Source organism: Lonchura striata, chromosome Z (genome assembly GCF_046129695.1).
Source record: "Lonchura striata isolate bLonStr1 chromosome Z, bLonStr1.mat, whole genome shotgun sequence".
Lineage (NCBI taxonomy): Eukaryota > Metazoa > Chordata > Aves > Passeriformes > Estrildidae > Lonchura > Lonchura striata.
Window position 1 is genome coordinate 8446652 of NC_134642.1, and position 14932 is coordinate 8461583.

The window sequence follows — 14932 nt, forward strand, 5'->3', positions numbered from 1 at the left end:
AATTAGGACAATGTTGCTGGGCACAGACAGGACTTTGAATATTTAAAAAGGATCTCTGCTGTATTATCGAAACCTAATGAACATGAAAGAAGCAGTCAAAGATAGGCTAAATATGGATTTTAAAATGATGTTAAATGTTCATGTGTTTTGTGTTGTAGTTAGTAGGCAGAGATGGATGGCCAAGAATGGTTGTTATTAGTGGCATTTCCTCATTACTGTCGTAGCAGTTGCGTCAGCTTAGATGGAGTAGGTCAGACTGCTGGGATTCCAAAAGGACTAATGATATTTCAGTATTTCTTATATTAGGGTGATGTTTCTAGGAATGTGATGTATTACAGGGAGGTTTGACTGCACTGATATCTGGAGGATACAAACTCTCCTTGTATATTTCAAAAGGCTGGGATATAGCATTCTGTTTTCTTTAGAGACATGGATTGCTATGTGCTTACTAACATTACTAGAAACCCTAGTGAACTTTAACCCCCTGTAATTTCTTATATCAGAGCAAAAACAGGTGTATAGGGAATATATGGTACTACTATCCTAATCTGGAAGCATGCTATATTCACATCTCTTGATGTGAATTTGTGAGGTTCTTGCAGAATTACATTGGTGACAGAGCAGTCATTACTAAAGACAAAGATTTAGAGACTTGTCAAATCAATCAAGTCATAACATTACAAGTGCTATTTTAAGGTTAGATAAAGTTTGTTAGTGCAGTTTATAATGGTCTTTAAAGCCAAATTCAAACATACTCTTCTCAATATAAAGAATTTGGTCCATTGCAAAGGAGGTTTATGTCAGTTTGTCCAAACAGAGAAAATTTGCCACATGATCCATCATTGCTTCCTGACTTACAGTGGTAGCTGAAGTGTCTATGCAGTAGTGATCCCCTGACAGGCAGTCTTAACCTGTCTGTAAGTGCATTCCAAGCGAGAGGCAAAAGAGAGCACTCTCTTCCTTATAGGATGCAGAGTTTTGAGGACCCATGGACGGAGGAAGATAACGAGGCACCAGAACATCCCTATTACAACAACATCCCAAATAAAATACCTCCCCCTGGCGGATTCCTTGATGCCAGGCTCAAAACAAGGCTTCCCACTGTTGCAGACACACCTCAGGTCAGTATAATTTCATTTCTACTCTCCTGTTATTTTATCCAAAATTTTTTAAAGACATATGTTTTATGGTGGATACCTTGGGACTGTCTATAATCCAAGCCCTTCCTGTGTGGGCAGTTTCCATCTGAATGGCCATTACAGATTGAGGGGGCAACACATTAGGCAGGTTCAAAACAAATTAAAGGAGGTGAAATCCTCATGGTATTAAAAGATTAACTGGGTTCAAGGGACAGAAATCCACTGGGGGCTACTACATTTGCAGAAACCATGTCTGCTTCAGAGAGTATCAAATAGAGCACATTAGCTGGGAATGATTTAATGCAGAATCATTTAAACAATCTAGTGCAGCCATTACCAACAGTTCATTATATTAATGACCTGGGAGTGATCAGTATTCAGCCAGGTTCCTGGGTAGGTTTTCCACCTCATGTTGAACTTAGGTCAGCTTGAATATTTTTACCAGCACTCCTGTTGAAAATTTGACTGCAGTATCAGTGTAGCCTCCTAAAAAGTGTTTTCAGATCCAGCACAACTTTGCTTAAATCCAGAAGAGTCCTGTCTCTAGCCAACATCCTTCCTCAGTGCCCAAGTGCATCCCCTGCTACCACAGTGAATCTTTCAGGTTATGGTGTGAAGAGTGCTGGAGCTGTCTTCTGGTCCCATGTGTGTTTCTGTGGAACATTTTTCCCAGTAACAGGTTGTCAAGACTCGCTATGTGAGTACAAAATAAAGAAATGATGCATCATTTGGTGTCCTGGGGGTCACTAAAAGCAGAAACCAGGGAAGAACACCTGAAGGTCACTGGTAATATCTTACTCTTAACAAATGTATTTGGGATCTATACAGTCTGAAATTATGATGAATTGGAAAGGAAGAGTGAGAGTACACAAAATACATCCAAGGAAATTGACAGAGTCACTTGTAATGTGTCTGAGCATCTTAAAGGAAATTTGAAAATTCATTGCACATGTGTTCATTCTAGTCTGCATCAGGAATGGGAGGAGAGCAAATTTATTATCAGAGCCATCACTTAGGAGAAAAATTCAGTGAAGAATGGCATCATGAGCATGTTAAACAAGGTGAGTTTTGCTACTTTTAGCTGTAATACTGCAGGTGATCTTGAAGGGCAAAGCATGTGAAAGTCTGGTACCTCAAAGTCTTAAGGCAGTGAATGGAACTGGGTTGATAAGTTCCCTTTGTCTGAGTTTTAGTGTTAATACCAGTGAAAAGCATTTGATAATTACCTCTAGATAAATTATTAAATACACACATCCATGAAATATTTTCTTCTGCAGAGCAGCTAATAAATAGAATTACCCAGACTTTCAGCTTTCTAACTTTCTGTATCTTAAAATCCTATTATATTTAAGGGTCTGGTGCATGATCTATTCTGAAAATGTGACCCACTAGGGTATGCAAAATAGAATTTTCAAATGAAAAGCTTAAAGTGGGAAGTTTAATTTGAAATGTGAAGCAATGTTCTCTACTCAACAAATAGAAAATAGTGTATAATATTCCTTTTGTTGTCTTTGAATTCAAGTAATTTCAAAACAAAAAATAATATAAAAATTTCACCCCCATCCAGCTTTATGTGATAACTTTACTGTGTCTCTAGGGACACTTTTGTTCAAATACCAGAATATATTTTCTATTGTTAATCTGTACACATTTGAGGATTTAAAACCTTTTCCTCCTCTCATGACTCCCCAACAGAATATAATTTTTGAAATTTACAATCTTTATTTACAAAGATTTCCTTTCCTCCTGGGAAATAGCCCCACCATACCCTCATTGAAACACAGTTCTGAATCCATTAATTAACACTTTTTCTACTAGATCCAACAACTATTGATTTAAATCTCCCAAGCCAGGAAATTTTAACCTATAGTGATGTTGTGTGATGATAATTAGTCAACACTGTTCTGTCAATTACACAAAAAATGTCTTGACTTTTCTAGGATCTCTAGATATCTGTAGTATGTTAGAAGATAAATCAGAAACAGCACCAACAGGAGAGCTGCCAATATATGTAAACACCCAGCATATAAATAGAGAAGATCTATTGGTACTTCAGGCAGATGCAGAAAGTACCTTCAGTGGAACAGCAGAGGATGCTGAAGCAGGCAGCCCAGGAAAGGATCTATTTGACATGAGTGAGTTCCCTTCCTATTCACTTTCCTTCTAATAAGTAACCAAATATGTTGATGCATTAGTTCTGTATTTAAAAAAAATAATAAAATAATTTTTCAGTTTTCTTAATTTAGTGTTCCTGGTGTAATTATGGGGAATTTTAATATCCAGTTTGGTTTCATATTAGACTGAACTAAAATAAGAGTTGCTGAAGACTTGGATCTAGTCTGTATAACATCTCTGTTAAGGTTAGTTGGAGTCCATGTTATCCTTAACATCACGGGTAATTATGTCAGAAGAAAAATTAATCAGGAAACTTGCCATACAGGAAGGTAAAGGAGGGTGAAGGTATGGATGGGTGGAGAATTGTCTTCAGCCTGTCCTGTGAGTATGTTATGAGGACTCCAATGCATATATGAAAATCTTTGTGCTACAAGGAATCTAGCATGGAAATTAAAGTTCTGATTTGCCTCTTACTCTGGGTAGGCCTACTGTCCTATTTCTTCCAGCTTCAAAGCAGCTTTTCCTAGATCAGAATCATCACCATAGCTGCAAAACCACAGCTTAAGCATGAGCCATAGTTTGGTATTGGTGCTACTAATACACATTGTTTTCGGCCTTGAGAAGACACATAAAGTGAAGAAATGGTGAAAGCATTTGATGCACCGAAAGTTTTCTTGGGGTTTTTTACTCTTTTTACCTCAAATAAATTGCTTATCCATGCTTTATTTAATCCAATTCACATAATTAAAAGGGAGTGAGACAAAGCTATTGGTGCTTAAAAAATTATTTATAAAATAAAATATCTACATTTCTGTTATCTTGGTATAAGAAAAAAAAAAACATTTTCTTGGCATGTTTTTGCTGAGATATGGCTCTATTTCCACAGCTTAGTGAGATGTTCAATTGAAAGAAAGAAAGGAGGGAAGAAAGTTGAGAGAGTATCTATCTATGAATATAGATCTGAAAGGAGAAAAATCTGCTGTTTGGAATCAGGGTTGTTAACTGTTATCAGCCTTTGGAACATCAGAGAAAAGTAGTATTAGAAAATGTGCCAATTAGCCCTAAGATAGTGGTCTGTTGAGATAAACATATGTCGGACTTTGTGCAGACTGTGGTATAGTGAAGACATTTATAAGCTATTTTTAATAGCTGGCTGAGATATCAAAAAATGGTGACGGCACAACATATTTCCTATTTCTTTGACCTAAATTAGCCTCTCTGTGGCCCCATGCAAACAGGGATTCGTACTCTTTGTACTCCTTGCATCAGAACAATCTGTTTAGAGTTGGTGTATTGCTTCACTGTGCTGCTCTCCAGATGTGCTTTTGTAAGCCTAGGGGCACAGAACATTATTTCTTTTTGATATGTGCTGGTGGGCCAGATGAAGGTCTTGCTGGAGGAAATAGCTTCCAAGAGGTCAGTACAGCATGTAAGGAGGCACCCTGTGCACCCTCATTGCTATTTCTGTAAGGCTGTTGGGATTCATTATGACGCTTCTTTCCACTCAACTCTACAACTGCACTGAGCTCAGGACTTAGCTGAGGTTTAAAATGTGCTTCTCCAAGGCTGATTTTAACTAGGCAAATGGTGTTAAATGTGTAAACCTGTGTCTGTTTTATGAAGTTCTCTTCCTAGACAAAGGGTAGGGAGTAGGCTGAGTGGTGAGGGTGAATGTTCCTTACTAGACATAGCCTTGGGCTGGAGACTCAGTAATGGATAATTTTTAAATGAATAAGTTGTTTGAACAGAGACCAGATATGAGTATAATGACATTAGGTACCCCTATTATGCAATTTATTTGAAATTAAACTGTCTGACATACCTAGAAAGACTGAAGAAAAGATTTGCCTGGTACCAGATCATATAAATACAGCTGTTGACAATAGCCACTACTGAAATAAACCAGTACCTTTCAAAAGATCCTGCCAAGGTTCAGCCTGATTTTAATCAGTATTGTTCTGTGCATAACATACATTTTAAACACATTATACTCCTCAGTCTTAATATATTATATAAATCAGTAAGTCTGTTAGTGTATCTTCCCTTATTTTTTTCATAAAGAGAAGTAGTTGTAATGAAAAATAAATTTAGTTTAAAATGACCAGAAAATCACCATTTGGCTACATGATTTACCTCTGAATGATCCTGCTCTTGTTTCTATTTTCCTAACAAGAACCATTTGAAGATGCTCTCAAGAATCAAACATCTGAGGCTATGCTGAAGAAATCCAGCTCCATGGGATGCACCAGTCCTCCTTTATCCAGAGTAGCTGTGCGGACTGAAGCTGAAGACCTGAGTACAGAGCCATGGTATCAAGGAGAAATGAGCAGGAAAGAAGCAGAACAGCTATTAAAGAAATGTGGAGATTTCCTTGTGAGGAAAAGTACCACAAATCCTGGTTCCTATGTGCTGACAGGCATGCACAAAGGACAAGCCAAGCATCTTCTTTTGGTGGACCCAGAAGGAACTGTAAGCACTGACTCCTCACTGATAGAGGAGGTTTCTGACTCTACTCATTTTCTCTAGATACCTTTAATCTTCTTTACAGCTTATTCACATCTTATCATAAGCACCACCTCATATCTCTGATGTGCCATCACATCTCTAATTCTTTCCCTGATGCCTAGCAGAAAATCTAGCACATGATTTCTGGACATTGCAGGGAGCCTTAGGGACCTGATTCCTAACCAAGTTCACACTTTGACCACTGTTGTGCAGTATTGGTCAAAAGTGCAGCTTAGCCACTGCAGCATTCTTGCTAAAGGAAGGAGGTGTGGCTAGCCTGCTTGGCATCTCTGTTATCTGGGATACGGACCAGGCCCTCAGTGTTTTCCTGCATGTATGCCCAGGAGAGAATTGGGGTAATCCTGCTCCATTTCTTAGCTGCACAAAGACTCCCTCAGTTGATGAAGGGTGGAGGGAGCAAGGGAGCTCCAGTTTTCTGTAGCTGTCCTGTCCTGCTTCTATGGAGGCATAAGCTCTTCAGAGAGATTGAAATAATTTTCATTAGTTTTATTCTTAGCTCCTGGTAGCTGCAAGTAGGCAACTCCTTTCCTCTATAAAGGACAACTTTAGGTAACCAGCCCCAAGGTAAGTGAGAAGCTCCCATAAAGGAGCTGGCCTGTTAGCATCTGTTAGCTGAGAAAGCTGTGGCAGAATTACATCAGTCCTGTAGTGGTGGGGGGCGTCATGGTACTTGTTGCAATTAGTTACATTTGCCACATGAGGCCAGTCAAAGAATGATTTTGCACTTTTGAGGTGCCAGGTGCCTAGTCTTGGGTTTGATGGGTACACCAGCCCAGGGGAGTGGCTTTATGCCTCTTGAGGGGCAGCCTCCTTTGCTAAAATTTGCCAGTAGTTTTGTGACTCCTGTAACCAAGTAGCCTAATTCTCTTTTCCTCATGAGCCCACAGATAACTGTGACAGGCTACTTACTGCATGGGAAACACTGCTGTGTGACCTGGCAAGCACAGGAATGCTGTGTCCCACCAGGAGCTCTGCTGCAGTGCTGACTGGCATGGAATACTCAGATCCTGTGATGACTTCCAGGGCATTTATTTTTCCTGTACAGGTTGGAGGGACTCCCCCATCTTTGCTGCTCTGCCTCTAGTGCATCTCTAATTTGCTGGCCTCCTTGGTTAGGAACCTGCTTGTTATCTGCACTTATCCTTCCCTCAGCCTGCTCGTATCATCATGGCCCAAATGGCTCTGAGATGCCTGGCTCAGGAGGCACTGTTCCAGAACAATGATTTTATGCAACTGTGGTTAGTTACAGACAGCTGTGCTGTCTGTGTGATTTGTGGGATCTTGACACAGCTTCTGAGCAGCCCTATTTACAACTTGTCAAAGTAGAGAATCATCAATAAAATGCCAGTGTGTGGCCAGCCACCATAGTGTGCCAGTGGCTTGCATTTCATCCGTATGGTCTCAGCGGGATTGTTCTTGAAGACTGATTCACACAAATGTTGCCTGAAAATTAATTTCACACACAGTGCCCAGTGACACGTAGCAGGTCTTAAGGGTGTGTTCTCAGAGCAGAGTTAACTGTCCAGTTGTTTCTGCTCTCATCCAGCTAACAAAAAAGTAAAAGAAGGAAAAAGAGATCCCTTGTTCGGATAATGGATACTTAAAATGGAAGACCTCAGGATTTTTCTACATTTTGAATTAGACCTCTGGTGATGGTAGAGTGTCTAACTTATGGTAAGAAAATCTCAGAATGCAGATAGGTAAAGTTAGTGATTTTTTAAAGCTATCTTTTAATTTTGAACATACAGTTTAATTATTTGTCAGTGACAAAGCAGAATGCTTCAAAAATTGGAAGAGTCTTTTGGTTTCCTTCAGAGATATGACTACATGTAGACTGACCAGAAAGTGTCACCGTTTTTTATCTTGTGACATACTGTGTTAAGCTTCTAGCAATTTTTACAGAACTTAATGTTGAAAGTGAATTATTTCAGAAGCATCCACCACAGCATAAGATGACTTTGGAAAGTTTTAACACAAGTTGTTCTCTCTTCCTGAGACTAGATTGAGGAAAATAGATGACATTGCTTAGTCAGAGCAGTGCTCACAAGTGTTTGCTTGAGGCAGTGTAGAGCCAGCCCTATACAAAATTTTAGTGCAACATGCTTGCTTGAGGTGGATCTGTGCTCTGCCTGTAGCAGTTGTATGCCTAACTCATTCAAAATTTAGGAAGGAAATGTTTTGTGAACATGTGGGTAAATAATTAAAGATTGCTTTGTAAAATAGATTAGGTTTTGGATTATCACAATTTTGACTGTTTTATCCTGCAATATCAGTTTCCTCCTATCATGGGTGGAATATTGCATACCAGCAGGATGCTGCTACAGAGAGCTGGCATGTGGGCTAAAAATAATACTTTTCCTACCCTTCCTACCCAAGCTTAGCACATATGGTGGATGGATCTCTCTCTAGGAAGGGAATTTTTGAGTAGTGGAAGAAGAAAAGCACAAAAAATGCTGAGGTGTACAAAGAAGCTGTTTGCTGACATATCAGGTATGATAAGTTTTTTTGCACCTTTTTAAAAGGTGCAAACACCTCAAAGAAGAAGAAGAAAAGTCTGACTTACACTGAAACAAAATCATGAAAAGACATTTTCAAGCAGGCCTATTCAGAGTCATAAGAGTAGGGTGGTCCATGGAATTGCATGCAAAATATCTATTTGGTGAAAGTAGGGGGAGTGAGAGAGAAAACAGAAGCCACACTGGATAAGCGCCAAATTTCCACCAATTTTGATGGAAGAGGTACCAGTTTCTAAAGTATGATTTTGTCATTTTATTCTTAGACAATTTTAGTGTTAAGGGGAAAACTATTTTACTCTTTAATCTATCTTCTTTCATCCTTTTTTTGAAGGTTCGTACAAAAGATCGTGTCTTTGACAGCATAAGTCATCTCATCAACTATCACCTTGAGAATAATTTGCCTATAGTTTCTTCAGTGAGTGAACTCTGCCTGCAACAGCCTGCTGAAAGAAAACACTGACTCCAGATAACTCTTTTAGTAATTGCAATTCGAAAGCTACAACTGGTAGAAATTGTAGATCTGAAAGGAAAATGCACATTAAAAATGCCCACATATTCACATACATTTCACAAGTATGTTTTATTTAAGTTTAAGAAGCCCCATTTCATATGGTCCACTTGAATGTTTTCAATGCTTTACGTGACATGAAATCACATCATAAGCCTTTCTTAAAATTTCAACAAAATTGTTCAGATTCTCTAATGTGAATGTTGATAGTGTATATACACCTTATATATAAATACAGTATATATTTATATTTTTCAAGTCTGTCTGTTGACAGTATAAAACTATCTTCTGTGCCATGTGTTTTTACCAAAAGAAAAATGACAAGTGTGATTGTTCAGATAAAAAAAATAGAATTCAGCAGTCTCAATTTCTTGAGAAATTTAATATTACAAATCTTATTTCTGATTTTACCTAAGAAGCACAACTATGGGGATTACAGATGGATTATGACAGTTAACCATAGAAGGAATCTGAATTCAGTAACTAGTATTACAACTCAGAATTTAGCATAAAATGTTTTTTAAAAGCATTATTCAGTGTCACTGATATCAAAAGGATTTTATCTTTCTGATGTCAAGTTTGAATTCTTATATGATGCTATTCGAAACATTTGTATCTTACTTTAGCAATGACTTGGTGTGATCTCTATGTGTACAAGGTGTGTACTTTGATTTTTCTAATGATATTGTAACAGTATACTGTAAGTTCAATTTTTTAATTTCAGTGCTAAGGTTATTTATAAGTAGTTCTCTGCTTATGGTGAAGATCTAGGTGTCCTTGAACTAACAGTCTCAAATGAGATGTTGCATACTGATTGGACAAGTTCAAATAACTTGCGTTTAATAGGCTTAATACAAGATGAACATGACTGTTCAAAGACAAAGATTTTTCAAAGATCTGAAAAATCTTTTCTTTTTGTAAGCAGTGAAAACTATCTGAACTCAGTGGTCAGTTTTCCAAATGATGTCACTTGCATTTACTTGCCAAAGCATAACTTCATTTTGGCCTTCAGCAAGTGATAGGTATTGGAAATATACTGTTTTTCTCTAAACATCAAGTTTAAAAAATACACATACAATAAAGATGCATTTCTGGCAGCAATGCCCTTGACTTTTGGTACTGGGAAATGCTTTAAGGGATGTTTGTACTGTTCACATTTAAACATTATATAAAGTTATTTTCCCATTCTATGAATCTTATTATGAGTCAAATTCAATAGACACAGTTCCTGTAAATGCAATGCTTGTGCCAGAGTCAAGATTTAGCCTTCAGCAATCCAAGATCTTCTCTAGCAGCAGTCTCTCAAATCAAATCTTCAGACTTGATTCACAAAAACTCAGCAGGGTAAGTCTAGGTTAAGTACCTGCCTACCCCGCAGCATACTTAAAGTTACATTTGGTTCTAAGAATTTGCCAAGTTTAAAAATTTGTAAAACCATAATGAAATTAACTGAAGAATTCACTTAGAATGTATTCAGCAGGAGTATCATGTTAAAATTCTGAAATAGCTTTCTTGTGCCTTCTGCTTTTAAATATGCTGAAGTTGCAACTTGAAAGTTTGATTTTGAGTAATCTCAAAACTGAAAATTATTGACACCTAAAACTAATCATGCACCTCTGTAAAAATATACTTGATTCTGTAATTCTGACATCCAGAAGCCAAACAAAGACATTAGTGAACCAAATGCTTGTGATTAATTTTACTGAAGATGGTTATTATTTGATATTTCTAGGTCTGAATGAGAGCTAAGGAGAGCAATTAAATACTAAATTCAACCCTTATCAGTATGGCACTGAGTTTAGTAGAATTCTTTAAATTTTGCTTTACTAGACTGGAAGTGGCAAGGAAATAGGAACAGATCTTATATGCCAAAGTAGTATCCACCAAAATTACTTTGTTTGAGAGTCTCACAAAATGACTTACCCATATCTGACCATATTCCAGTTTAAATTATCTCAGCTGCCACTTCTTTTTTCATATATAATGCTTGTTATTCCATGCTCTCACCTTTCTGTACCCATGTTCTGGAAAGTTTTCAGGTGTGCTATCACGACCTATAGGACAAGGTGTCTTTTTATCTTTGTATATTGCATATAATTTCAGTAAAAGTCTGGTGCATAACCCTCTTACATGTCTTCAAGAAACCCACCTGCTCGCAATATCCATTCTGGATTCCTAAATATCCTAGAAAAATTTGACAAGATTTGGGTGTACGGATTTAAGGCACTAAACATACATTGAAATAGGTATCTTAATTTTTTTACCACTGTCCTATCTGTAGCTTTAATGACTTAGCAGCCACTTAGCTGCATGTTTTGGAAATTAAAGCTGATGCCAAGGAGACACAAAATGAAACTGCTTCACAGAAATACTGAATTTCCCAGACTATATTTCACAAAGTGTGCCTCCAGGGGAATGTGGCTATTTTGAGCTGCTCTGTCAGCATAGCCAATTTGCCCAGCTCAGTGTATCCACTGATGATGTAAAGCTTACATACATCTTGTCCAGATGTAACGTGGTCCAAGACAGCAGTAGCACCATTGCACTGCAACAGTGCCCTGCTGACACGATGGGCCAGCAGGTCCTGCCTGGCCACACGTGAGGGTACAGAGGCTTTTCTACATCACTGGGAGACACACAGCCTCACAACTGTACAGAAAGGAAGAGCATGTGCTCCACTCAGTACTCCATTTTTGGATCCAGCCAGGTTTCGTAGATTTGAAATCTGCCACAAAGGTAGGTAGAAATCTCTGGTAGATTTGGCTTTCTCCTTTATGAAAAGGGCAAATGAATTGTAAAACTATTTGGATAGTAGCTCCAAACCAGTTGTCATTAGACCAATTTTAAACTGATTTTAACAAGAATTAATTGAGCCTGCTAGAATGGCTGGGCTCACTTCTGTAAGGAGCCAACACTGCCACAAATCTAAGAGAAGCAGAAGTAATAAGATAAATTTAAATGCTGAGAAGTTAGCTGAAAACCTGACAACTGACAGCATAATAATGTGAGTCTTTTGATGTTCACCTTTGGTTGGAGTACCTCACCTTTTTAATTAATTTTTTATGCAATCTCAAGGACTAGACATTTCCTTATGGTAATTCAGTACCATGACTTCAAGAAGTGGGATTTTACTGAATGAAAAACATTTCTAGACTCAAGAGAAATCACTGAGATTAGGTAATATTATAGTATCTTTTGATGTCTTTTCAGTGAATAGATGAGAAGTCAGAACTGAAACTCTAAATATTTTGCCAGACTGTCTACACTGGTTTTGAGTCCTATCTGATTAACAGTTTTGATTTGAGTCTGTTGCAACTATAGGAATGAATGACAATGAAAACACATTCAATGCTTTTAAACAAAGAACATTTATATGTGAACCAGATGATTTTGATTACTTTTTTTTTGCAGATCTAGATTAATTATTAAATTAATAAAATTAATCCAGTGTTGCTAACAGTGATAGATTGCACATCTAGGTACAATCATGTTCCCAAACTTTTCATTATTTCAGATGCTTCAGAAGCAATGAAACCTGAAAATTAGTTTGAAAAATGAATTACCTTCTGACAAATGGGAGTTTGCTCAGAGTGAGAAGTTGCAGCTTCCCTTTCCTTAATGCAAGAAGAGGATGTTCAAACTAACCATAGCTGGCTGGTCACCATATGAGAGGATGCAATTTCCATGGCTTAGTGCCTGCCTTTTTGCCCAGCTATACAGTTGTTTCACTCCACTTAATTTCCTACAGGGTTCACAATGGGAGGTAACACTGGTCCTGACAAAACCTGTCTGCCAGACATTCAATGAAAGCTTGAACAAAGGACATAGTCCTGGGACCAAGGCTTCAGTGCAAAATGTGCAAATGGAACAAAATGTTTAACAATCTGGTAAATGTCACCTGCCAGGAGAGGATTTTCTACAGGCTATATTCATACTTTTTCCACACTGTGGAATAATATACTCACTTTTCTTGTCACCATGGTCCCCAGGTATCATATAAAGTAAGATGAGGAGAATTTTAAAAAAAATTATATTGTAGTGTGATTGCTGCTGGCACATCAATACCAGATACCAGATATAATGTATTAATAATAGAATGGATGCATATTTAGACATTTGTCAGTAGATTTGATAACCAGCAAAGTTTTGTACCTTCTAGGAAATTTGCAGTTATCAGAGGGATAGTTGGAACTTGTGAATACTAGAGAAAAGATTACAAATCCTGCTTTCAAAGCTGTTTTTAGCTTCCAATGTCTATCCAAAGGAAGTGGTAAAACCAAGAATTTATATTAAGTAAACCATATTTGCATAAATGAAGTCTAAGCTGAAGTAAGAGACAGACTTCCCTTTTTATCTGCCTGACAGTTTCAAAATATGTCTGCATAAAGTCTAAATTCAGACATACTTTAGTGTACTGTCAACACTGCTTTGACTTACATGGTCTTTTTTGCTCAAGCTGAGGTTTGCATTCTTCACACTTTCATGTGTGTTCAAAGCTGTCAAAATAGCAGGTATATTTCCACTTAATGCTCCGTGATCAGCTAGACTTACTCTACTCACTCACAGTGTCTGTGGACCTTGCTCATATCTGCATTGTTTGCAGCTGGAATGAGGGCAGGTCTGTGGAAAAGACAACATGGACATACAATTTGCCTGCAGTTAACCTGAGGCTTGGATAGAGAATGAAAAGCTGTCTTGGGAGAGAAAACTTCAGGGATAAGAAATATGAAGCCTGGAAACATGAGCCAGTAGGCATTTAAGCCACTAATGAGAATAGAGAGTTGTTGCCAAATTATAAACATGCTAATTGGTTGATAGAGTTAAAGCAGAACCTCTGGGGATACAAAGCCTACTGCTCATCTCTTATTGAGACATTTATGTTCACAAGCCCTGATATGTTCCTTTGCACACTCCAATGTAAACATCTCCTAAGGCTTCCAGGGAGAAAATGAAAATACAGGGCTTCTTTTTTTTTTTTTTTTTTTTTTTTTCAGTAATGGGGATAAGATTTTGGAGCTAAACATTTCTAGCAAAAGCACTGTACAATGCACCATGTTTCAACCTTGTTTGACAACACAACAGGTCATGGAAACCAAAGGAAGACAGAAGCTAGAACTAGGTGACTCATTCTGCTACCCCACTGTATGAGACAGTGCAGATGACTCAGAAAACAAAGGTAGCCTCAGAATTTGAGATTAAGATGCAGATTTACACTTTATGAAGATCAAATAAAGTCCAGGTCAATGAAAGCTTTTTCCAGCAGTCCTCCTTTTTCTTCCATGAGAAACAAGACACCAAACATACCCAGGCATACATTAATTCAAAGCTAAGTAAAATTTTCTATAAAGTGAAGAATGTGAAGATTATTATTAGTATATATTTGTGTCCTTTTTGTCTGGATTGCTGTGATAACTGCTTCTTAGTGAAGTCCTGCAGAGTTAAAACTTGAAAGAAGCTAGGTTTCTTTTTTTGAGTTAAATGTTTTTCTTTGCATTGTGTGGGCAGCAACAACAAAACTAAAAAGTGACTATTTTGCTGTAAAAAGAAGTTTTATTGTTATTTAATAATATTTATTACTTTTAGAAACATTTTTAACTGAAAATTGCAGGAAAAATAATGTATGTGAAAATATTGTGATAATTTATATTCCTAACCACTTTTGTGAATCTCAAGTCTTTGCCTCTCTGCTGACTGTGATATTTTATCTATAGAGACAAATTTTGTCTCTGAGGAAGTCCTTGAGCAATGTAGTTCGGAATATAAGTGTCATGCAACTGTTTTCTGATTATTCAGTTTGTATATGTTTAACCAAAGTAATAAAACAGTGAGCACTATTACTAGATTGAAATGCATGTAAAGTGGTCTTGAGTCTGTTCTCTTATGCTCAGGTTCCTTAACGAAGTTTATTTGCTGGGTTTGGGATTGGTCTTGGGAGCCCAGTCTGTGTCTTGTGCCCCCCAACCTGAAGGGAGGCATGTTTTGTGGCAGAATGGGTGCCATTCCAAAAGGTTCACCTGGATACTGAATATTAGTAAGTCAATCAATTGCTTAACCCAGTAGAATCAGAGATGAAATATGTCAGAGGACCAAATGGCATATGGGGACCTGGACCTCAACTACACTGACCT

At 37.6% G+C, this 14932-nt stretch overlaps 1 protein-coding gene across 6 annotated transcripts in view; it reads left to right on the plus strand.

Moving 5' to 3' along the window:
* Window positions 1-14656, plus strand: part of SHC3 (SHC adaptor protein 3) — a 58878-nt gene extending 44222 nt beyond the window's left edge. For all 6 annotated transcript variants that reach the window (XM_077790362.1, XM_021530425.2, XM_021530427.2 and 3 more), the window contains 5 exons: window positions 968-1121; window positions 2104-2200; window positions 3080-3274; window positions 5428-5723; window positions 8628-14656. In XM_077790362.1, the coding sequence (XP_077646488.1) occupies window positions 968-1121; window positions 2104-2200; window positions 3080-3274; window positions 5428-5723; window positions 8628-8756 (871 nt within the window). In that variant the 3' untranslated portion in view covers window positions 8757-14656. The remainder of the gene's footprint in view (window positions 1-967; window positions 1122-2103; window positions 2201-3079; window positions 3275-5427; window positions 5724-8627) is intronic.
* The last annotated feature ends 276 nt before the right edge of the window (window positions 14657-14932 follow it).